Source organism: Daphnia carinata, chromosome 5, assembly GCF_022539665.2.
Source record: "Daphnia carinata strain CSIRO-1 chromosome 5, CSIRO_AGI_Dcar_HiC_V3, whole genome shotgun sequence".
Taxonomy (NCBI): Eukaryota; Metazoa; Arthropoda; class Branchiopoda; order Diplostraca; family Daphniidae; genus Daphnia; species Daphnia carinata.
This window is the reverse complement of record NC_081335.1, coordinates 6493453-6518652: the sequence shown is the minus strand read 5'-3', so window position 1 is coordinate 6518652 and position 25200 is coordinate 6493453. Positions and strand designations below refer to the sequence as shown.

Here is a 25200-nt window from a genome sequence, read left to right as displayed (position 1 = left end):
TATTGTCTACGTTCAAACAGTAGTTGTCGATAACGCTGAGTACTTGATACGTAGCTGTATACTTCATGTTGATGATGTAATAGATGGAGACAAGCTTTAAAAAGGCAGAACCCACTGAGTTGACTGGAACGTTCTTGTATTTCAGGATACCACCCCCTAACAAAAGCATGGTATGCAACGTACTCGTTTCATCGAAATTTACGCCATTGGGGTGAGGGTCATAATTGTGTCCAATCTGCAGTTACATATACGGGAAGATAGAAATTGTGAGTTAAAGTTCGATAATATAAATGAAAAGGGGCATACTTGACTTGCGATGAACAGTTCAGGAGCCTTACAAACACCTTTTGTTGTAGAACAAAGCTTGTTAACTTCAAGTATTAGAGACAAATTGCCTCTTTCGTCGTTCGGTACATGCACTTTGTTGCCAAGGAACTAACGAAACATCAATAGCGTACTTGTAAAGTTGTTCATAAATAGCGTCTCACCCATTCCATCAGCTGCCATTGGTTCCATAAGAAGAAAATCACTGTAGACAACAGCAAAATCGTTGTATGCTGGAATAATTTGGAGCAACTGCCCGGTAGTTAGTTGGTTTCCCTCGGCAGTAGCTAGGTTACGTCTTGATTTGAAGTCTTTCGATAAGTCGTCTTCTGAACCTTTTTCCTTTTCAGTTTTGTTGAAAGAGAAAGATGCGTCTGAAAGTTTCCTCTTCATTGCTTTTTCTTTTCTTGGAACCTTGTGTTAACTGTTTGCAAGGCGATTGGCGATGGAGCTAACTACTTTCTTACGAACGTTTACCTAAAATGAAAAAGGAAACATTAATAACGAAAAAAAGTAGTAAAACAAAAATGATTTACCCATCCACCACCGTGGTCGGCAAGGCACGGATAGGATTGCACAATCATTTGTGCATATTTACAGTAAATTGCCTTTGATCTTTGTGGGTGAGTACGGCAAAGGTGTTTGACTGAAGTCAAGCTTTGCCACGTAACAAAAATATAAGAATTAGTTTTTGTTTCTGATGGCGTTGTATTATTATCTGCTTTGCAAGATACTTAAATATTTTGAGCACTTAACCAATTTTTGCAACCTGAAAAAGCTGCAAGCAGTATTTAAAATTTTTTTTTCATGCTTAAAAAAGATGGGAAATATTAGAAATTTTTTCTCAGTTGGGGAAGGCAAATTTTAAGAATTGTTTTCAAAATTAAGTGTAATTTTAAGATACTTAATTTTTTCAGTAGCTTTTCCCTACTGAAAGACTCTTAATTAAGTATCCAGTCGCTGCTGTGTGTTACTGCGTCAGGATTCTTCAACCTGGCTATTAGATTTTTCTCCAGGTGTTGTATGATTTCGCAGTTTCCTACTTCAAAATATAACCGGAAGTCTTCATTAAAAATAAGTATTTTTACGTCCTGCCCTTTGGTATGATAGCTATGTCTTTTAAATACACAACAACTTTTCTTTCACTGCTATTCTATTGATTTTCTGAAATAGACGACATTTTTTTAATCCTTTCGAACAGTGATAAATTTAAAACTAATATGCTAGCATTCTTAAGCGTTGCCACATAACATTAAATAACAAAATCATTTTTTTCCTATGTTTCATTTTGTATTTTTCCTTATGTTAAACAGAAAGTTTACAGCATTTGATAATAATCAGGAATGACACGAAAACTGTTGTTATAACAAAATGAATGAAGCGGAACTTGAAATTCTAAAGACGTGGGACTTGTTACAGTATACATTTTTGTAGGACGTACATCAAACGAGAAAGAATCCAGATTAAGTGAAATAGTTTCCATGTTTTCCATAACCAAGTAAATTTTATCATCTGAAGCAGTAGTTAATTAAGTATCCAGTCGCTGCTGTATAGAGGTAAGACTTGAGTAATAATAACTATTTCATAATTAAAGTGGCACTGTGATATGATATAGGACTACGAATTTGAAGGCTTGAGTGACATTAAAACCTTCAGCAGTCATTCCGAACATTTCCACGATTTCAATAATTTGTTATGGGTAAATTGCTTATGTGTGTACAAAACCAGGTATAGTAAAGGATTGAATTAATTAAATTTGAAAAAAGGAAACTTTCAATGAAAATTTGTGTTTAAAAAATCACTCACTTCACAAAACTATTACTTTTGAAAATTATGAAACTTACAAACACTATTTTTTAATAAGAGGCTTCTAGAATATACTTAAAAATTAAAGAAGGGTTTTCTCGTAATCTTAAGATAATTAAATTTTACATTTACCCATTTTTATGAAAAATATTTCATTCTAGGTCTCATACCTCCGCAAAAATTATATAATTTTTTGCTTCAAAATAGCTTGAGCTCAAAATTTTTCATTTTTTGATATGTTTATGTAGATATAACATCTAGAAAAACGGAATGGCGCTACTTTTTGTATTATTATAGAAAACTGAGTCCGAGTGTACAAATACCAATGTTTATGCCCTAGCTGGTTGACATTGAACCCATGCTGCAATTGCGTAAATCACAATAGAAAGTAGTAAAATTTTAAGTTCTTTAATTTTTCTTAGTTATATAGGCTATATATTTTCCGTGAGCTAGAATGGAAAAAACCTTTTCACAAAAAATCGTCGTATAAAAAAAATTTATTGATTTTAAGAATAAAAAAAAACACTTCATAATTTTTTGCATGTTCTAGAAGACATATTAAGCAATAACATCTGTAAATTTCACATTTTTCGGAAGTTTTAGCTTTGATATAATTTTTTTAACTCATTCTTTTTTTCTCAAAAATTTGTTTTCAAACTTCAGCAGTTTATGTTATTTTTACTATAAATCTGAAGGTTTTATTTTTCATATTTCTGTGGGAAACAGGTGCTGTGTCAAGCTAGTCTTCAGACCAATTTTTTGTCTAGTTTGAATAAAAATTACACTAAAAAAGATAATAAAAATAAGAAGTATTATACCTCTTACGAATTCTATTCATTAAATATATATAAAACTATTAAATAACATGAAATTCATTCTCAGAATTACATTCGTAAAATTCCAAGCTACTACGGCCTTGAAAACAAAATTAAGAAAAATCCGTTTTGTTTTAACATTCAAAAAGGATTAAAAAATAGAAGGGCTTAACAGTTGCCTAGGTAACAGAGGGAATGGCATAAAGCAATTTATCCACAACATCGTTTTACTTAAGTAAATAATGGATATTCATTTATGTTAGTGTTGCTCTTCAGCGACACTGACAATGGGGTTTTTGGTTCGTACTTTCCCTATTTTTGAAAAACTACCAACACTACACTACACTTGCCAATTTTGAAAATTTTTAAATCCGTTTCGTAGAATAGAAGTATGTTAAGGATAGTGTTTGTAAAAAGCATAAATTCAAAGGCTAAAACCCCCAGGAAACATGCCCCAATGGTAGCTAGGTACATTTTAGTATTAAGGGAGCGCCTCTAGCGGAACACTTTTTCAGCAAAATTACATGTAAAAACAATGAAAGTCATTATTATCAACTGATTTTCGCACACAAAAATCATCGAAAACCGATTTTCGACGACATCGACGAGTATTTTTGACGAGTATTTTTGACGAACACACTGTCAACCAGAATTAACCTGTGTGTATATCGCAGACAGCGCTCGATATTAGTTACCTGACCGACGAAAGCCGTAATTTAAAAATTAACAGTGTAGCCCCACTCTCCCCTTGGGGAAAGTGGTGTATCTAGAAATAAGAAATTTTGTCGAAAGAAACTAGCCTTCCTCTCCCACAGTAACGAAAGAATCAAAACGAGCACCTTTTTTCTAAACTTAACTTGTGTTTCTAAAAGAATACGCCAATAAATTTGAGCTGGAGCAAGACCATCCATGCGTCATTCATCTCATAAGGAAAAAATTTTTACGCCCACCAGCTTCTAGAAATCTTCCGTACCAAATGAGCCAACCAACTTTGGTTGACCCATCAGATGGCCAATCTCAAGCTATTCTGCGTCTTTTGCGCAATCAAGTGAGTGCTCATTTTTTATTATAAAATGAAATGTAATGTTTTTGATGGCTTACAATTCTGTTTTGTTTTACAGACGAATGGATTTTTTATAGAATGTGGGGCCTTGGATGGCGAATATCTCTCAAATACTTTATATATGGAGCGAGCACTGAATTGGGAAGGAATTTTGATTGAAGCTGATCAAAAGGCTTTTAGCCAGTTGACCACTCGTAATCGAAAAGCCTATTCTTTACCAGTCTGCCTCAGTACAAAACCTTATCCTATTCAGGTAAGAGAATTTGTCCATGTCCAGTTTATACCTACAAATTGGTTTTGTGCATTTTTCTCTTGAAACAAAGTGTTCCATTTGCCCCTAGCAGGGGTCTTCACGAAATTTTATAGGATATAAAAAGGAGCTAGGAAAAAAAATTATGTAGTCAATTTACAGATTAAAAAACAATAAAATTAAAAAGTTGTCTGGGCAAAAACTGGAAATAGATCGTCAAATATTCCTTTCTAGATAACTCGAGGAACTAGATGACTCGAGTCTAAAGCATAATTTTTTTTTTTCTGAAAATAAACTTTATTTCTGTTGGCCCAAATTTTTTTTAACGAAATCCAAAAAAAATCCGAAATCCATGTCATACTTCGAGAAGTAGAATTTTTTTCGATTGCCCCGTGTTTCATCTACGCCTACCCTCCTCTACTTAATTTTTAATACTTGAAAAAGGCCAGCATACTAGATTTTATTTCCATGGTTAATTGAAATGATTAGGATACCTAAGTTCTAACTGTACCTTCCCCACCTAGTGGATAGTTTAGTAGGCCAATAAGCTATTTCATTTTTGGATGGATGCTTAAAATGTTACTCACTCCTGGAGTTATATATAGCTAGAACAAATAAAATAATATATCCCTTTAAAATTTTTAGTTTTTGATAAATTATAAATTTGATAACAACTGAACATGGGTAACAAAACCTAATGCCAAAATGTAACGTCAAAAATTCCAACCTGAAAACAATAAATGGGTAAACTGTGTTGAGAAACTTGGCCATTCACGGACAAACACAACAAACAGAATGCGACTTAACGAACTTAAATTTGGCTGCAAACTTTATCAGCACTGATACATTTTTTTTGTGATTTTTTGCATTTTTTGGCTTTGGGGTCCTTGTTACCGACGTTCAAACGAAAATTTTCAATAACATTTGTTACGAAGCGGTATATTCCATATTGACGATGTAATAGACTGAGAGCAGCTTCAAGAAGGCAGCACCCACGCTCTGGTCTGTTACTTACATGAACTAATTGGTGAACTTCAGCAATTACTGAGCATGAGAATCCACCCCATAATAACCACTAAATAATTATCATTATTATTTGCCAAAATAAATTTTCACAACCTTACCAATATCGGTTGCATGTTCTTCAGCAACAACTAAGCCACGGCTGTCTTCTGTAACGCCAGAGAATCCTGCTAGAGAAAAATAAAATATGAAATGGTATTCGTAACAATGCCGTTCATAGAACTTCCCTTGATCTATTTATTTTGCTGCAGTACCATATTTTTCGGCAAAAAAAAAATTGCATTGCTACTAATATACCTGTTGAATAAATAGGAACAACAATTATTACGATAAGTAATGTAATGCCAATAATATAACCAATGATGAAAAGGATAGTAGCATTAGATTTGTTGTAAGAATAGTCCCAATCAGCACTTGAATTTCCTAGAAAAGATAAATGATTGGTCATTTAATTTGATACCGTAGTAATGTGTATAACTTGTTTCAGCCTCAAGCCAGATACTTCCGAGTCGTAATCGGGTGCTTTACATATCACCCAGTCAGTTGATTCATATAAACACAGTTAGTCCTTATGAAGATAAAACTTATGAAAATACTGAATGTACTGCCTTTTGGTTTTTTATTGTAGTTGATAATAGTTCTTATATGGTTACTTATTTGCTACTTTTTACCTACTACCACGCTACAATTTCTAAGGCAAAGGTTCAAATTTAGACTAGTGTTTTACCCTATAGAAAACTATCATCCCTTCAAAGTACATAATTTTCAATTTAATATTTGAGGCGTAACCTATTTTCTTGAAAAGAGATATTTAAGTCAATTTTTTAAAAATTTAGCAACCCAAAAAAAAAATAAGAATAAAAAATTTAAAAAAATAAGTTAGTCTATTTATTACATATGAAACGAGAAAACAAAAGTAGATGGTCCAGTTAGAAAATTTTTCGAAAATGAAACACCCTTCCCTCCTATATGTAGAATTTCTGCTGCTGTGAAATGGGTTAGAGTACTTTAAAGCGAATTCACACGTACAACATTCCACGCTGTAGGTAGAGGAGAGTAGTAGGAGTTGACACACTTCTTCACTGTTTCGTTTTCCATTTTCTTGTTTTTTGTGCTTTAAAATTGATTTTGGTCTCACAAACCGGACAAGAATTTAACTAAATTTTCAGTTTTTTTTAAGTGTCGGTCAGCGTTAGTGTTCGCGCAATTTGCCTTTATAAAACCAAGGAAGGGACCAATAGGCCTCTTTAACGAAGTCAATTGCTCTTTCAGGATAAGCACGATGTGTCATATTTTAAATGGAGTTTGAGCCTAAAAATGGCAGAAAAACTTGTGTAATTTTGCATAAAGAGGGCAATGGCGAGTTATTTTTGTTTCCCAATTGTAGAGGGCATAGTAGACACCAATTGATATACAATACCAATTATTATTCGTTTCTAGTTTTAAGCTAATCACGGTTTCATTCCTCCCCATAAAACGCAGAAACTTTATTATAACAGAGGTATTGTGTGGTTTTGTTTTTAATTCTCTAAAAATTTTCTCCATTTCTTTCTAGCCCTTTTTGATACTACGTAATAATCGAATTCTATGAAGACCCAATAAAGAGACAAGTCATTGCAGTTCACATTCAGCGAATAAGCAAGAAATTGTTTTTTAAATCAGTCGTCTGCAACAATTTTTCGGTTTTACTTTGCCACGTTGGTTAAAATAATTATTAATTGAAAACGAATGTCGGTTACTTATAACAAATATGATGTATATGGTTGAACATATTAGTCATCCTATTTAAAAAATAGCTCTGATATTTACGGTAGTTGTTTTAATTTTTGGCTGTTTTGTAAAGCTATAACTTTGATAAGAAAATATTCGTTAACTATTCATTAGTCAGTAGCGGATACGAAAATCATATTAAAAATGTAAAACGTTTTTTTATTAGTTTTTTTAGGAACGGGCAGTAACGGCTCGCACACTTTTTTCAGGCCACAATTTCTTATTTTCAAACTTTTTTAATTGAATCTTATATAAATAAACGAAAAACTTTTATTACACAGGGAGTTATTTTCAAATAATTAGTTTTCTAATAAAAGAACGCAGGAAAGTGCCACTGTCGTACAAAAAAAAAACAGGGTAAAAATTAAAAGGAAAATCATTCAAACTAGTGCTCGTCCGTGTTACTGGTGAATATAGGGGAAAATGGGGCTCAATTGAAACACGGCGCAATTAAAACAAAAATCTAGCTCACGACGTATGAAAGATTGAAATTTAAAGAAATTTTTCTAATAGTAATGAGGGCTATTGATTTTTAGGAAAATTAATAATTGGTGACTCAAAGTTTTTGAGCTTTCTAAAAAAAAATATGTTTTGATTATTTTATCTGTCTTATTTTTCACTTTGAACCCTTTAGTGCTAAAAACAATTACGGTAAATAGCATTAAATGAATTTGCTTTCATTTCGCTACAAGTTCAGTGCAATGTTTTTTACTAAACATTTTTTAATTACATAAAATAATTCACTTAGCAAGACCATCCGAGGTTCGAATGAAACAACTTTGTTTTTAGCAGCGTTTCTATGGGCGCGTGCAAAATTACGACTCCTTTTCTTAAGTCGATTAAAACAGCGTTCGGCGAGTTCGCTTAAGCGTTTTAAGAAATTAAGGTGTCTCAATTTTTTTTACAGTTTTTCGGCTACTTATATATATATAATTTCACCGAAAACATATTGTTGTGCAGCAGTTAACTTGCAGAATTTATTGGTTTTAGTAATAAAAACACCGAACATTTTAACACTGTACAAGTACTATATTGAACAAAAGACAAATAACAGTTTGACGCCTTAAGAACAAAAGATATTTCATGCCATATTGAAAGACAAATTCGTTTTAGCCAAGGTGTGTCCTTGAGAAATTGACATTCTGCAATTTAAAGTTATTCTGAAAAAATAAACGCAAAAAAACGATCGGGAACAAAATGCTCATTATTACTAATTTTTAAAAAAAATTTTGCCTAAGTTAAAAAAAGAATAAAAAACAAAAAAAAACAATTGATGGCAAATTTAAGATCAGGATATGCAAAAAATTTATGTATTTTTTATTTTTCGAAACATTGGGGGTTTTTCAACGAAATTTGTTTATTTAGCCATGGCGGATAGCAGTATGCGCACGTAGACTCATCTGAAAATTATCATTTAAATATCAGGATTGCTCAAAATTTTTAAATGAGCTACGAGCCTCCAGGCTACGGATTACATGATTATTATTACAGGGCTTCCTTAGGGGAAACCCACGTTTCAATTGCACAATGCACGGTTTTCAAATGCTAACTGGAAAAAATTAATACTTGATTAGTTGGCTCTGGGGCAGGTTGGCTAATCTTGTTTTTCGGGAATACCAATAGAATTACAATTTAAAAAAAACTAGGAATTGAAAAATACCGCATCTTTTAATCGGAAATCCATTTCCAAAGGTTGCAGAGGTCTCTGTTAATTGCATATGTAACACTTGAGCACTTGGGTATTTGTATGTATTACCGAGTAAAGCAAGTAACTACAAAATTACCCGCTTTTTAGCTTATGTTGACATTTTTTAACGCAAAGGAAACAAAAATCAGTTTCGTCTTTCAATTGGCTCCACAGTCCACTACTAAACAAATCGTTAGTAGCCTAGCTAAGAAAACCTCAGTGGTTCTAAAGAGGATCTTAAACCAATGGAAATTCTGGTAACCAGGAGAAAAATAGGCTGCATGTAGCCTGCAGTGGAGTTCGGTCGATTTCTGATTTCCAATGCCATATCAACTATCAGTAGTAGAAAAATATTAATATTTCTTTCGCGTTTGACTCAATTAAACAGACGTAAACCAGTCAATTGTAACATATTTGCAGGTTGCGTTTAATACTTCCAGCTGGTCTGGAAGCTTTATCGTGGAAGACAAGAGGTCAAAAGAACTGTTTCATGAAGAAATTCGGGAAAAACATCATGAAAATTCAAAGAATGTCTACAAAGTTCAGTGTTTCCCGCTATACTCCATACTTCTTGCTGTTGGGAAAACAGAAATAGATTTTTTTGGCCTAGATGTGGAGGGATCCGAGTTCAAAATACTAAAAACTATACCTTGGCACAAAATCGACATCAAGGTAAATAATATTTTCAATTAAAACTGTGTTTTTCCAACAAAACAATGGGCGTGATTGTGATGACGAAAGAACCTTGAAAAATAGTTACCTAATATGATTTCTAATTTGTCTACAATTTTGTGGAACTATTCCCTGCACGTTTCAAACTCTCAGTCCATTACAACGTGGAGAAGGGTGAACAAAAAAAAAGAGAAATTCTATCACCGGGAATGTGACAGGAAATTCCCGTTAAATCATTGCGATAGAATAATTTGGGTAATATAATCTTTGTAAAGAAGAAGGAAAAAATTATAATATTCCATCAGGGAGTTAAGTTACGCATTTCCCCCTTAGGTAAGGGCTACCATGTTATTGCAAATTATCCATCGGGATTTCTTCTCGATCTTGACAATTAAAATTATACAAAAATTTATGTAGAGACGACGCTAAAGGTGTCGAATCGTTTTTTTAGCTAAAGTTCAAAGGTTTTTTTTTCTTACCCTTCCTTTTACATGCGGCATGATCCAACCAGACACCTCAAACATATTAACCATTTGTCCAAACTTGGAAACAAAACTTGACAAAACTGACTGAAAACACTGAGGTGGACAAACAAAACGATTAAGAACGAAGAACAGAAAAACGTAGAAATGAAACTGCAACTGAGGAAAACCTGAATTTTCAGGAAAAGAAAACTTTAGAAAACTTTACGGGAAAACACAGGGAAACAAGAGAAGGGCAGAAGCACACAACTCAGTGGCAAGGAATTAACCCGGCTCCTATAATCTGCACATGACCCATGAATCAACGTATCGTTGGTCGTCCAGACCGAAGGTCTCCCCCATACTTCCTGCATTTTCATGTCTCTTACTTGCCCCAGCCGGCTGTATCCTAGCGTGAGGGAGGAAAAGCATTTAGATGGAGAGAACAGAATTTAAGTTCAAGAAATAAATGAATACACATAGGTTGTTGCGGATGGGAAAACGTACCCTTAGGGTTGTTTCAACATTTATACAATTCTAAGTATCTTGTAATTGTACATCGAAAACTATTTCGCTGGACCCAATGGGTGACTCCAAAGGCCTAACTGAAATTTAGAATGCGTTCTAAAAATCATCGGACCGACCGGCGGTCCTGCATTCCTGTTCTAGAAATGGGTGAACGTTGACTCTAGTCCACTGCTTCAACAGTAAGATCGCGTCGACGACAATACCACCCCGAAGGGCCTTAGAGGCTGTGGCGCCCCTAGTAAAAGGAGTGCTGAAAATGGCAGTGTCAGTCCCAACGACTTTAAAACAAGATTTAACCCACCTAACGATTGTGCTTGTCGTTACGGGATTGTGTGATACAATAAGGCCAATGAAAAGTTCACGACTACTAGCTTCGTTTCTGAAAGGCTAAGAGCGCTCAATGAAACAGTACGATGGGACTTCATAAGTGTCACCAACTCTGTTAAAAATCACAACTATTATTTTTTAGTGTGAAAAGCCTCCAATGTTGCGTTCAACCAGAATAGGAGTTAAGCCCCGACCCAAAATTGGTGCCGGATTGCACAATAAATAAATGGGGGTTATACCCTTGGATGGATCTGAAATTAAAAAGGATTTGTAATTTACGTGACTCAAACTCCGGATTCTTTTAATAGTATTACAGTGTCGTACCACTGTGCCACGTTAGACAAAGTATATTACATAAACATCCATTCAAATTAAATCCAAGGGCATTGAGTGATTATTTTTCCGGTTATTGTTCCGGAGCTTATTCTGGTGTCTAAACTCCTAATATCTAGTATTGAATCGGTATTTGCAGTATGAACCATAATTTTTTGGCATCTACTTCGAATTTTTCGTAGCCCTTTCGAATAATTCGTAGCGTTACAAAACTTTCGGGATAAAACACCCCAAATATTGGTAACCGTTTTAACAGTGAAGAAGACAAGACGTCCGAGACCGTAAAAACGACGGAGTTAAGTTTTAGGTAAATCTATTTCGGTGATTTCTGGCACACTCATTAGAGACGCTAAAACAACTAAGGTCATTGTTTTTCACGCTAACACTGATAGAGGTAGAACTTTGTTGTGACCGTAGTTTAAGGACTTTATTTCACTGACACAAATGAATAAGTAGATTTACAAACACTTCAAGAAGATCTTTGTTACTAACTGACTTCGGGCTTGGACTTCGGGGTTTTTTATAGATTCGGGAGACAACGTATTAGTTACGTCCCCCAAGAGTCGTCGCCTCGATTTTCCCATTAACTCTTATTGCCACATGCAATAAGCTGTAATTCCATTCCCCAGTGACTAACATTAGTTCTAGGGAGTCCAACGCCCCAACACCTCCCTTCTGAGTTTTAAACGTATGTTTTCTTTTGAGGGTCGATTATTAATCTTGATGTTGGTCTGGGAATTCTACTGGAGCGGAGGCGCGTTGTACTGGGAGAGGCTGCTGGTTGATTTCCTGGAATCAATTGCTGTTCTTCCCTGGTCTCTTCCGTGATGATGGGTGTAGGATTGTTACTCATCTCCCGCTCCTCTGGTACTGCATGGTATTCATCCTCTTGTACGGGGGTTGTCACCTGTTTCTCTTCGGCAGGCACGACCGGTTGAGTTTCGCGATTTTGCGGTGTTAATCTCCCTTTGGTGTTCGTATCTTCTGGTAGATCGAACATCTGCCACAGGTCTGTTTCTGCTGTAACGTTCCCTGCCTCCTCTGACTGTGCCCTAAGGCGAAGCTGGTTGGCGTGACGAATCCATGTACCGTCGATCACTTCCACTACGTAGATCGTGCGTCCCCGTTTTTCAATGATTTTTCCCGATACCCATCTCGGTCTTCGCGGTCGATAATCACGGGCGTAAACTAGCTGATCTACTTCAAAACTTTTCTCACCTGCTCCATGCTTTTTTCTGAATTGTTCTTCCATGTTCACATCTTTTTCTCCCGTTGCGTTATCTTCAAAGGTGTTCAGGCTCGATAATGTCGATCTTAAAGGTCGGCCAATGAAGTTTTCCGCGGTGGACAGCTGATTAGGTGCGGATGGACATGGCGTCTTGCGGTAGGTAAACAAGAATGTCTTTAAAGTTTCACCTACAGCCCCCTCCCCTCTCATTTTCTTCAATGCTCTTTTAAATGTGTCGACAAATCGCTCTGCCTGGCCATTTGATTGCGGGTGAAACGGCGGTGATCTGACATGTTGAATGTTGTGTTTTTCACAAAAATCTTGGAACACTGCAGCCGTGAATTGAGTTCCGTTATCCGAAACGATCGTATTTGGGTATCCAAATTGTGCGAAGATCTTGCGTAGCTGGAGGATTGTGGCTTCTGTTGTTGTCGAGTTCATCTCGATGATCTCTGGCCACTTAGAAAAAGCATCAACTATCACCAGGAACATTTTCCCCTCCAATGGTCCCGCAAAATCTATGTGAATTCGTTGCCAGGGGCCCGTAGTTTTAGGCCACGAACTTAATTCGTTTTTAACAGGATTTTTAGCTGACTCCTGACACTTTGTGCATCTTCCCACCAAGTCTACAATGTCTTGATCGATGTTGTGCCAGTACACATAGCTGCGCGCTAACATTTTCATGCGAGTGGATCCAGGATGACCTTCGTGTAACATGGCCAACACTCGATGTTGCAAAACTTGAGGAATCACGATTCTGTGGCCAAAGAATAAACAATTCTCTATTACCGAAAGCGATTCCCTTCGGTTACGGAATGCAGCTAGCGCAGATCCTGGTTGACCCTCCTGCCAACTTCCTGTGCTCACTCCCTTTATAATTTGGGGTAACACTGGATCATTATGTGTAGCTTTTGCAATTTCCCGTGACGTGACGGGTAATGCTCGTAGTGCTTCGGCCCATACCGCATTAACATCCCGTTCAATTTTTGCGATAACCATATCTTCAGGCTGGGCCCTTTGCTTATCCATAAGACGTGAGCGTGCGTCTACTTGACCAAAGTCGGTTGTCTTCTGATATTCGATGGTGAAGTCATACGTCATCAGGATCAATGCCCACCTTTTCAGGCGATTCGCCGTGTAGACAGGTATCCCTTTCTTACTCCCAAAGATAGACAACAGGGGTTTGTGGTCTGTCTGGAGTGTAAACTTCCGACCATGAATATATCGATGAAATTTTCGCACGGCAAAAACAAGAGCCAGACCTTCTTTTTCTATTTGACCGTAGTTTTTCTCTACTGCGGTAAGAGCGCGACTTGCATGCGCTATGGCCTTTTGTTTTTCGTCAGCGAAACGATGTAGAATTACTGCCCCGATACCGTAATCTGAGGCATCTGCTGCGACTATGATATCCAACTTCGGATTGAAATGCGCCAAGAGTAAATCTGACGACAAAATTTCTATCGCTCGCTCGAACGATTTTTAGCACTGTGGTGTCCAGACAAATTTTGCGTCTTTCTTTAATAGTGCATCCAATGGGGCTCTAATTTCTCTCATTCTTGATACGAAGGCCGAATTCGGACGTCTTCCGTCTTTATCGATGACGAACCCCAGGTATTTAATCTTTGGCATCATGAAGGTGCATTTGTCCAGACGAACTCTGAATCCAACCTTCTGTGGCCGTTCAAATACCAATTCCAGATTGTGAATTAATTCGTCTTGGGTCCGGCCTTTAACGATTAGGTCGTCCAAGAAGGCAGCGACATCCGCCAGGTCCGCAATAGTTTCGTCCATCACTTTCTGAAAAATGCCTGGTGCTGATTTCACTCCAAAAGCTAACCACTTGAAACGAAATAAACCTCGATGAGTGTTAATTGTTAGCAGCTCTTGGGATTCTTCGTCGACCATTATCTGATTGTAGGCATCTGAAAAGTCGATATGGGCAAACCATTCCCCACCGTTCAGTTTTGCAAAGATTTCTTCTGCTGTCGGTAATGGGTGTTGGTGTAGCTGAAGTTGGTCGTTTAAACCTGTTGAGAAATCAGGACAAAGTCTGATCTTCCCATTAGCTTTTTGTGCTACCACCACTGGTGCTGTCCAATCACTATAATCCACCGGGTAAATCACTCCTTCCTTCACTAAACGATCTAACTCACTATCTACTTTTGATAGGGTGGCAAAAGGCACTGGTCTTTTTTTCTGAAAATGGGCTGAGCGTCAGATTTCAATACCAACTTGGCTTCCATTTTGGTACATCGGCCTAAACCTGATTTAAAGACTTCTTTATACCTTTTCCGTAGGTGGTTTACTACCTCCTCATGGGTATAGTTCCGTACCACTTTACAGCAAATCGTCTTAAACGTGTCTCGAAAGGGTGGTAATTGTTCAATCCAATCAATTCCCATTAGCTGAATGTTGTCTGTGACGTAACAGAATCCGTGTCCAGTGAAACTTTCCACTGAAAACTCCGTTGCAAATCGGCCGTACGTTTTTAACGGCACTCCTGGTACGTTCCGAACGTCGTCTTGAGTCTCCTGCAATTCTGGTTTTCCGAGTTTCCTCCAGGATTCACTGTTAATCATAGTTATGTCCGCTCCAGTGTCGATTTGGATTCTAATCTGCACCTCTTCAATTAATAGCTGGACATATTTGCGCCCGTTTAAGTTCTTAGAACTCGTAACCGCATTGGTTTGTTTTCTATTGGAGTTAAAATGAACTTTATGTTGAAACTTTTTGCCCTTCGTTGGCTTAGTAGTTTCGGGGCAATCTCGTGCAAAATGTTCTCCGCCGCAGACAAAGCATTCCACCGCTTTCTTCTTTTTAAATTGGATCTCACTCTTTGGACCTCTTTGGAACGACGCTTTTGGCTTTTGGTTGTTTTTTATGACTTGAATTTGCGATGTTGATTGTTCGATCAGCTTCGCGTCTTTTTTGAACGCCAAAACCAGTTCACATTCCGCCACTAATTCATCTAGTGTCACAGTATCTGTTTGTTCCAGTTTCCTTAAAAGACGTGTTCTCATCTCTGCGTCTTCTGGAGATTGGAGACCCGAAACCAAGACTAAACACTTAAAGTCATCGTCAGACATCTGATTCAGTTGGGCCCTTTCGCACTTGCGATTTACCAGTGTAGAAAATGTAGCGTAATCTTGCGTGGGCGGTTTGATTACTTTGAAACAGTCGTACCTTTTTCTGAACGTGGTCATTTTCTGTCCAAACATCTTCTCCAGGATCTCGACTGCCTCTTTTAAATTCAATTCTGCTGGTTTTTTTGGTAAGATTTTATCTACCAATCGCGCGTAACAGGCTGCATCTAGCTTTGTTATAAAAAATCTAGCCTGGGCTTCCTGCTTCAGTTTCGATCCCTCTTGCGACATCACGTCTTCGAATCGCTGGTACCACACATCGAATGTGCAACCATTTTCAGGTTCGAACGTGAATTCTGGAATTCGCTTTGATAACGCCGATAAAATGAAATCCAATGCCGTTTCGGTCTCATCCTCCATCTTCGTATGAAGCTGGCTCAGACTTCTCAATAGCAGCTCTTCTCTCCTAGCCGAATCAGCTCTTGCTTCTTCCAACAACTTCTGTTGTTGTTCTGCAAAGAGTTGTTGCTGAGCTAGTAACAACTGCGAAAAATCTTCTTTTGAAAGCGCCATTACTTTTTACTTCACTCGTCAGTTTCACTTGTAACTACACTTGTTGAGTAAAAGCCTCGTCGCCAAATGTTGCGACCGTAGTTTAAGGACTTTATTTCACTGACACAAATGAATAAGTAGATTTAGAACGGTGCTGCCCCTAGTGCCGTCTGTTGCGTTCTGTATGGGGAAGAAGTTTGGCGCTCGGTCCCAACCCGTCTGGTGTGTATTTCAGTTCGCTGCTTCAAGGGCTGTTTGTCTCAACCACCAGTCCATCCCACTGATCCAAGAGATTGGCCCGTGCAGAAAGAACAGTCACTGGCTGCAATAGGAAATTGAGTTGAGAACCAATTGTATTACCAGATTCAAGAGCCAAGAGCACACTCGTGATTACACTCGCGATTACATCCTCGATTACTCTCGCAATTAAAGCACACGCTCGGACACTGCCCATTCGCCGCTCTTCTCCAGGTTCTGCCTTGTTCATCTACCCCGATCCATGGGGAAGGGAGAACGAACCTAGAGTTCGACGGAGGAGGGGCGAAGAAAAGGCTATAACAGGGTTGCCAGTGCTTAGGTTTACACTAGTATCATCTTGTTTGGCCTCTCATTGGTGCCAAAAAAATTTCGGTAAAAACGGGCTCGTGGGCCTCTCTTCGAATCGAAAAAAAACATCCTGATCTGACAAAATGAATTCAAACTTTGGCTTAACCGAAGTGTCAAATGCCTTTCTTCTCCGTTTGGTTATATAGAGACAAACGAGGTCCCATTGTTGTTAAGCCGCCTCACCAGAGCTTCTACGGAACTCAGTAGCCTCTTCCTCAGCGTGAATAGAGAGGAATCTAGGGAATCGGAGGAATCGTAGGGATTAGAACGCCTCGGTTAATTTTTCAAAGGGATTTGCATTTTAAAAATTATGGGTGGTTTTCTGAATCCCTGCTCAAAATTCTTTTAGGTGCTGATCTCAGTTTAGACCACGCCCACTTATCGTAAAGGAGGGTGGGCATAAAAGGAACGCGGTGCAATTGAAAAAAATTCCACTTCTCGAAGAATGATTGGCCTTTAATAATTTAGAATTTGTTCAACTAATTTGACAAATTTTGTTGTGTAATATACACTAAAACATTCCTAGTGTTATAAGGAATCTAAATATTACATCTATTATACATAACATTCATCAAAAATACCCGTACGAAAGCCCCAAAGTTTACAACTTTTCGTAGTTTCCCCTCCTCCTATAAACCATCTAAAAATAAAATATTTATTAACGGACAAAGTAGGAGTCAAAAATGAATAATTTTTATTGCAACGAATAGCTCTTAATAAGTGCTTTCGATTTCTCTGAAATATAAAGTAGGTTTTTCCAAACAAAAAAAATTGAGAACAAAAGCATTTTTTTTTTACCGTATGTATCCACTATATCTTTGGACAACAAAAACTCTGAAAAAGATATGTAATTTTTTTTTGTTTTGCGAAATCCTACTTTAAATCGAAATTTTATTCGAAATCCACGAGCCCAACAGAGAAAAACAGAAAAAAAGTCGTCGGAAATATTAAAAAAGAGAAATGTTTGTTCTAATTTCCTGTTTTTGTTCTTCTAAAACAAGCATGCTACTATATTTCTAATGTTTGCAGACTCTGTCTGTGGAGTGGAATCACATACCTGAAGGTGAAGCCGCCATGACGCAACTAATGCAGACAAACAAATTCGTCAAATTCGGACATATTGAAATGGCGTTTTCCCGTGAAGTAATTTACGTTAAAGATTTCCTAGATGATTTCCGACAGTTCGAGTTTGATTAATTGAAATTTGAGTATGCTAGCAGCGTTAAATGAAAAAAAAAACTTGTAGGAATGACAGTGTGTAAATTTGTGTGTTTTTTTGGTGGTTTTGATTTTTTGTGGCAAATAGTTTACAAAAAAGGCTAAATAAATTTAACGACTAAAAATGCATTAAGTTTTTCTTTTCTACCCCTGGTGGCTATACTCCAGTAAACTAGTTAAATTAGATGTACTTTAGCATAGAAAATTGTTTCATGACAGACGAATTTAGTCTTACCTTGTTTATAGGAGTTCTAGTGATGGCTTTGGAAAGTTAATCCATTTTGAAAACATTAATACCCTATAGCTTACCTCCCATAGACGTTTTCCAGGTTATTACCCATCTATGCAAAACCTCTACCCTCTTCACCTTAGGCTGGGTGTGTCACCTGCAATATAAAAAAATGACTACCAATTTTTAGGTAATATGTAATTCAAATTTTTACAAATTTTTTGTAACATTTGCCTATTCTCTGCAATATTATCTTGGAAACCTGTCTAATTCTACTATAAAGCTAGAGGACGGAGTCCATAAATGCAAAATGGGGTAATTGAAAGAAAAATTTTGACTCCCGAAGCATGATCGGGATTTCATAAAAAATATTTATGCTAACAGGAATTATGGTAGTTTATTTATTTTATTTTTTTATTTTAGGTTTAGACTTTAAATGTTTTCGAATTACCCCAAAAAGTTTTTTTTTATTTTACTGTCCATTTCTAATCTTTTCTCCAGACGACTTTTTCGTTTTTACCAAAAAGACGGAGGTAATTAGAAAAAAAAAGGTATTGTAGTATTCTTGGTTCATTTGTTTAGGAATTGATTACCTTATCTTTGTTACTAAAAAGCGAAATAAGTGCTTTAGAAATGTCCTATTTTGATGCACATCGCCTGCTGGCAGGCTTAAAGCTATTGTCCACAAAAAAAAATAAAAAAATAAATTTACAACGTTAGTTAAACAAATTAATTAGCAAAATTCAATTACTGCCATGAATAACAATTATCATGTTTGGTTGAACATGCAAGATCTGTTATTTAAAAGATTTAGTCTTCATACTCGCTGCCGCTTTCCTTTACTAGTGACTGTATTCTGCAGCTAATTTAGAAAATTAGAAAACTACGAATTATGAAATAATCATAAGTTAGTGCCGGTAGATCTAAAGCATCTTTAAAAATGCAGAATAATGTTTTTTATATTCAAGTAAAAATTTCATAGAAATATGTATCCCAGATCCTGAGATACATTTTGGTTTCTTCATAGATAACGGAAGCTTCCTTATGGAAAAAATCACGTTTCCACTGGTTCCACTGGTTCCTGTTTTAATTGCCCGAAGAATTTGAAATTGAAAATTTGACCAGTTTTTTACCCATAAAATCTGTTCACCAGTACCCTCCCCTTAAAATTTTTTTTTTCTGTAGCTAAGATACCTAGCTACAAAATTATGTAATTTTTAGTTTAGTTTCATAATTTTCTTATTTACGTATTTACGTCTAACTAGTAACTCTCTTTACTAGTTCAAACTTCACTGTACAATGGTTATTCAAGTTGAACATATACCACATTAATAAGTGAATTCAAATATGTAGTACTGTCTGCCTCTGATTAGTGTTATGTACAATTTTTTCTCATCGTATTCTACGAATCCAATGTGAAGTCGAAAATTATACTACTGGACACGGAAAGTAATGAAATGATGCCACGTTATAGGACAGTTTGTTGAGGCGATCATTTGATATACTGTATGTTCTCACGCGGATTTTGAGAAAGGTTTCTTTCCAATCCTTGTATTGCTGTGACTCTTTGTGTGTCTATCGGGCAGAACACACACGCGGAATAGGCAAGATCGTACAAATGGTAAGAATAAATTCAGGGGAGTAAATTATAATACAATATTACCTATCGGGCAGAACACACACGCGGAATAGACACTACAAGTTCATTTAAGTTACTACGCCACCTCAAAACAGGTTAAACAGTAACCTAATTGTGTTGCGCGTGGTGTGGCCCTCTATCTTAGTAATCGATATAGGTGACATATATTTATAAACAAAATACGGTCGCCAGACCATCCTCCCCCGTCCATCTTCTGTCTACTTAGGAAGATGGGACTCTTCTGCCTCTAGAAGGCAAATTTTCTCTATGGCGCGCACGTATGTGTCCTGCGTTCCGGCTCGCTCGACTACGGAGGTGGAAGTTACGGCAGAGGGAGGGCCATACGAGCAATGGCTGTTGGAACCGGCGGAAAAACTGTGAGCACCCGGGGGATGGCCGTTAACCCGGTAATCTTGCGCAACTCAACCCAGATGTTGGTGCCCGTGACGAACTATACGCCAAAAGAAGCCTGGCTGTCCCCTGGCACGGCGCTGGGCGAGCTGGTGGAGATCGAGGAAACCAACGCGCCACCGGAGGAGCCGAGAGCCCACACGGAAGAAGCCAAGGACGACGTTCTTAATTTCGCCGACCGCATAAACCCCGAGTTAGCGTCAGATGAACGTGAGAAGCTGATTGCAATCCTGCTGGAACATCGACATTGTTTCGCCAATACTTCGCTGGAGCTGGGGCGCTACAAGGCCGTACAACACGCCATTCCCGTAGAGACGCAGGTTCCGCTTCACCAACCGCCCTACAAGAGTGCCTGGAAAGAGCGGGAACTAATTCAACAGCAAGTGGATGAGATGTTGGCTCAGGGAATCATAGAGCCGTCCGACAGCCCCTGGTCTTCACCCGTGGTTCTGGTCAAAAAGAAATGCGGAGGCTGGCGCTTCTGCGTTGACTACCGTAGGTTGAACCACGTCACTGTGAAGGACGTGTACCCTCTACCTCGGATTGATGTCGCTTTGAGCCGTTTGACCGGTTCCCAGTTCTTTTCCAGCATGGATCTCCAGTCCGGTTACCACCAGATCGAGCTTAAGCCGGAGGATGGCCCGAAGAGTGCATTCGTCACCGTAGATGGGCTTTGGCAGTTTAAGGTCATGCCTTTCGGCCTAACTTCCGCGCCCGCTACGTTCCAGAGAGCCATGGATTTTACCTTCGCTCAGCTCAAATGGCACTCCTGCTTGGTGTATCTCGATGATGTCGTGGTATACGCCCAAACCTTTGAAGAGCATGGCAGGAGGCTTAGCCAGGTGTTGGAGCATCTTGGAGCGGCTGGTCTCAAGATTAAACTGAGTAAATGTCGATTTGGAGAGTACCAGTTAAAGGTACTGGGTCATGTGGTGAGCGCAACAGGTATCGCACCCGACCCCGACAAAATATTGGCGGTACAGCAATTTCCAGCACAGGATGAGACCCATACGGTATCCCAAAAAATTAAAGCAGTACAATCTTTTCTAGGTCTCTGCTCTTATTATAGGCGACATGTCCCAAAGTTTGCTAAACTAGCGAACCCGCTCAGTGAGCTCACCAAAAGTACCAAGGTTTTCATCCAGGGACCAGAGCAACGTGAAAATTTTGAGGCTCTCAAGAAAGCCCTGCAAGAGGCAGCCACGTTAGCCCAGCCAAATTTCGATTTACCGATGGAACTACATCCGGACGCTTGTGGTTATGGCATCGGATGCGCCCTCATCCAACGAGAGGACGGTGTCGAAAGGCCGCTGGGTTATGCTAGCCGTCTACTCAGCCGCAGTAAGCAGAATTATTCAATAACTGAGAAGGAATGCCTTGCTCTGGTCTGGGCACTGAAAAAGTTCCGTACCCTTATTTGGGGCACGAAAGTTCGCGTGTTGACAGACCATCAAGCACTTTGCTGGCTGATGAGCAAGCGCGACCTGGCCGGTCGGCTTGCGCGTTGGAGCTTGTCCCTCCAAGAATTCGATTTAAAGGTTGTTTATCGGAGCGGGCGGCTCCACCAAGATGCAGACTGCCTGTCGAGATTCCCGGTTGATAGACCCCAGCAGGAAGAAGAGGACGACCGGTGCCTGATGCTGGCCAAGCTCGACGTTGACCCCGCACCGGGTCTGGATTGGCGGCAAGAACAAGAGTCTTTCCATCCGTTTGCTAAACACATTGAAGCATTGGAAAAGGGGCTGAAGACACCCAAGGCTTATTGCCTGGACCATCGCGTACTGTATCGTCGAGTATGGCTGGACGGAAGACCACAGCTTCGCTTGTGTGTTCCCCCCTCGATGAGGCGCCAAATTCTAACCGAATACCATGATAGCACGGTGTCGGGTCACCTGGGAGTTAACCGTACGCTTGCCAGGATCAAACGGCGCTTCTATTGGCCGAAGATGGCAGAACATGTGTGGGCCTACGTACGATCGCGTACGATCCCGGAAAGGGATAGCTGATAAGCCTGCTGGGTTCCTCCAGTCCATGAGGTCGTCTCGACCTTTCCAACGGGTCGGCATCGACCTACTAGGGCCCTTCCCATAATCCCATCGACAAATCATGGTGGCGGTGGATTACTTCACCAAGTGGGTGGAGACTCGGGCAATGCCTACCGGTACCGCTCCTGACGTAGCGGGTTTCGTCGTGGAACAAATTTATTTGCGACATTGGTCCCCCGAAACCATTGTCACGGACCGCGGCCGGTGCTTCATTGCCGAATTGTTTCAAGAGGTCACTCGTCTGCTGAGCACGAACCACAAGACAACGTCCGCGTTTCACCCGAGCTCCAACGTTCAGGTGGAGAGGATGAATCATGTCCTAGCGGACATGCTGTCCATGTATGTTAGCAGCGACCACCGTGATTGGGACGAAGTCTTGCCGTATGTTTGCTTCGCCTACAACACCAGCAGACAGGAGTCGACGGGTTTCAGCCCGTTCTTCCTCATGTACGGGAGGGAGCCATTGCTTCCTTCGGACCTCAACCTAGGGATTGGTGGCATCATTACTAATGAGAGTGACGCTGACTCCCCAGTTGAATATGTGACCAGCTTCGCGACCGCTTAGTGCACGCCCACGCCAACCTGCAAATGCGACTTGAGGAAGTGCATCGGAAACAGAAGGCGGCATTTGATGTCAAACGCCGCGATGCTAGTTTCCAACCGCATTCTCTCGTCTTAATCTATAAGCCGACACGCAAGGTGGGCCACGCCGAAAAGCTTTTCCACCGCTGGTTGGAACCCTACCGCGTTGTGAGGCAGACCACCCCGGTGAACTACTAGGTTCGGCTACCCAATGTGCGGAAGACGGACATAGTCCGCGTCAGCCGGATGAAACCGTTCCACCCACCGAATGATAGTTGGGAAGAACAGGAGGAACCCCTCTCCGAAGTACCAGATACTACAGTTATATCTCCGCGGGAAAGCCTGGATGGGTTGCAGGTGCCGAACCCACCGAGAATCGTTACCCCATCCGTGCCAGCGGAACCGGAACCGGCAGTCTTGACCGAGACCGAGAGTCCCCTACCACCCGAAGCCGACGTGGCCGGAGAAATCAACGCCCACTACGCAACAGGCGGCCTCCGTTGCGTTACGGGCTAGCCCTGCTGGCCCAATTGTTCCTTCTGTTAACGGCGGCCGGTGAACCGCCCGCTTCCGATCTAGTAGTCCGTGGTAGCGTCGCATTCCTCGAGAAGGGGCAAGTGGCCTTCAGCGAGTCCACCTGGACCATTGTGACCGAGTTGGCGACTAGACCCGCGCTATCCATGCTGGAACGTCTCGACTTCTGGCTGCGCGACTTAAAGCCTTACGTCGGGGACAATAAGTTCCAAATCATGACCCAAGAATACATCAAGGCCCGGAAGCAGTGAGCCGCGGACCGCTTATTGAAGACGAAGGAATGGCTCACCCCGGTAGTGGTAACCCCGACGCGCGCCCACCGACGGGCGCGAGGGGTAATTGATGGAGGGGGCGATCTGTTAAAATGGATGTTCGGCACCGCCACCGAGAAGGATGTGCTTCACCTTAGCCAGACCGTGTCCCGGACGTTGGAGCAGAATAAGGAGATAGCCCATCTTGTGGAGCACCAGACAACGGTGGTCAACGCCACCTTGTGGGAACTACAGTCACACGCGGAAATGTTACGTGGTTTGCTGACCGAAGACAATAATCTGTCCACTTCTCTCCGACATTTACAGGCCCAAGTTTTGCGCACACAGGCAGCGGATGAAGAGAGGTGGGTGACATGGCTCGCGGTCGACCGAGCCTTTGAAACAGTGGAACAAGGCCTAACATGGTTTGAGGACTTCGCCACCGATGTAGAGGCAGGTTTGAGCGCCGTGGCCGGGGGACACCTCCCCGCAAGATTGTTCCCGCAGAAGCAGGTCAAGACAGTTTTGGAGTCAATTCATCGACAACTGCCTCCTGGTTGGGACATCATGGCCGTTTCCGGGCTTGGGGACACCTGGACCTTGTACAGGGACGCTAAAGTGAGGTTACGAGTAGCAGAGGGTGTCATCCGGATCCTCATAGACCTTCCCCTAGTCGATCGGAATCACCTATTCCACCTGTATCGGATCGTCAATTTACCTGAAGCGATAGAAAACGGCAGAGCCGGCAAGCAAATGGAGCTACCGGGGACTATCGCTCTAGCTCCCGACCTGCAGGTCTTCGTGGAATTGACACCAAGAGAGACCTCTCATTGCGGGGGCGAAGTTCGTATATGCCGCTTTTACACTGGGTTGTTACGGTAGACCACAAGACCCTCTTGCGCTTTCGCGCTTTGGAGAGATGACACACGGGAGGTGGAGCGCTGGTGCCATCAGCAGCTAACAACTTGGGAGGGCTCCCGCACGGCGTACCTCGGACGACGACGTTGGATGCTTTCGGCTACCAAAAGCCAAGAAATTGTCGTGTCGTGCCCAACCGGGTTCTTGGGACCTCCTCGACAGACGCTAAAGCTGAACCCGGTAGATGTTTTCCAGCTGCCGCCAGCCTGTACCGCACATTCGGACGAGTGGATCTTTCCGGCGAGTGCGGAGGGAAGAACCACGCTCGAGGCAACGCCTATAGACACCCCCGACCTATACTCGCCGACAGCTCGACCACGGAAGACGGATCTCACGGTAGCCCCCGTACCACCGACACGGAACCCTACCGAGTTGTTCGTAGACCCCAAGACGCGTGAAGAGGCCCAGCGGAACTTGAAGGAGGTCCAGGCTTTGCTGCGGAGAATGGACGAGACTCCGGTATCAGAATCCTCCGGCTACGATTGGGTTGCGTCCCTTATCAGCACGATCATTCCAACGCTGGCGGTTGTCGCGTGGCTAAATCTTCGGGTCCGGCAATTGGAGGCCCGTCTCGCCCAACACGAGTCTTTGGAGGAGGCCGAACGAGTCGCCGGTGGTAGAAGGAGCAGTTGGGGGAGCTCCCCCATGAGTGTATCGTACTTAACGCTCTTTACGTGTTTTCTTTATTTTGTCTCTTTCTTCTCTTCTTTTTCCTTTTTTTTCTTTGATTGATGGTTGTTTGTTTTTTTTTGTTTTTTTTCTCTCTTTTTGTTTGTTTAGTTATGCCTATTCGTTACCGTTTACTTGGTATCTGTAGCTGTTAGCCTGTCTGTTCTTGATCGCGT

The 25200-nt window shown here is 40.5% G+C and overlaps 2 protein-coding genes across 2 annotated transcripts in view; both read left to right on the top strand.

The window, feature by feature from the left end:
* The window catches only part of LOC130702932 (uncharacterized), a 48379-nt gene that overhangs the window by 6664 nt on the left and 16515 nt on the right, over positions 1 to 25200 (top strand). Inside the window, exons 3-6 of the mRNA XM_057524561.1 lie at positions 3818 to 3993; positions 4067 to 4261; positions 9159 to 9410; positions 17558 to 17736. Of these exons, the coding sequence (XP_057380544.1) occupies positions 3818 to 3993; positions 4067 to 4261; positions 9159 to 9410; positions 17558 to 17725 (791 nt within the window). The 3' untranslated portion in view covers positions 17726 to 17736. The remainder of the gene's footprint in view (positions 1 to 3817; positions 3994 to 4066; positions 4262 to 9158; positions 9411 to 17557; positions 17737 to 25200) is intronic.
* On the top strand, positions 22132 to 23437 carry LOC132087992 (uncharacterized). The gene is made up of 2 exons (XM_059495408.1): positions 22132 to 22585; positions 23010 to 23437. Exons 1-2 carry the CDS (start codon positions 22132 to 22134, stop codon positions 23435 to 23437), a joined length of 882 nt encoding a protein of 293 aa, XP_059351391.1.

Excerpts from the sequence above, each read along its gene's own strand:
- LOC132087992 (XM_059495408.1), top strand. The coding sequence starts at position 22,132 with ATGGTGGCGGTGGATTACTTCACCAAGTGGGTGGAGACTCGGGCAATG. Across the intron at positions 22,586-23,009 it reads TGGCATCATTACTAATGAGA|GTGCCGAACCCACCGAGAAT; the intron begins GTGACGCTGACT and ends GATGGGTTGCAG.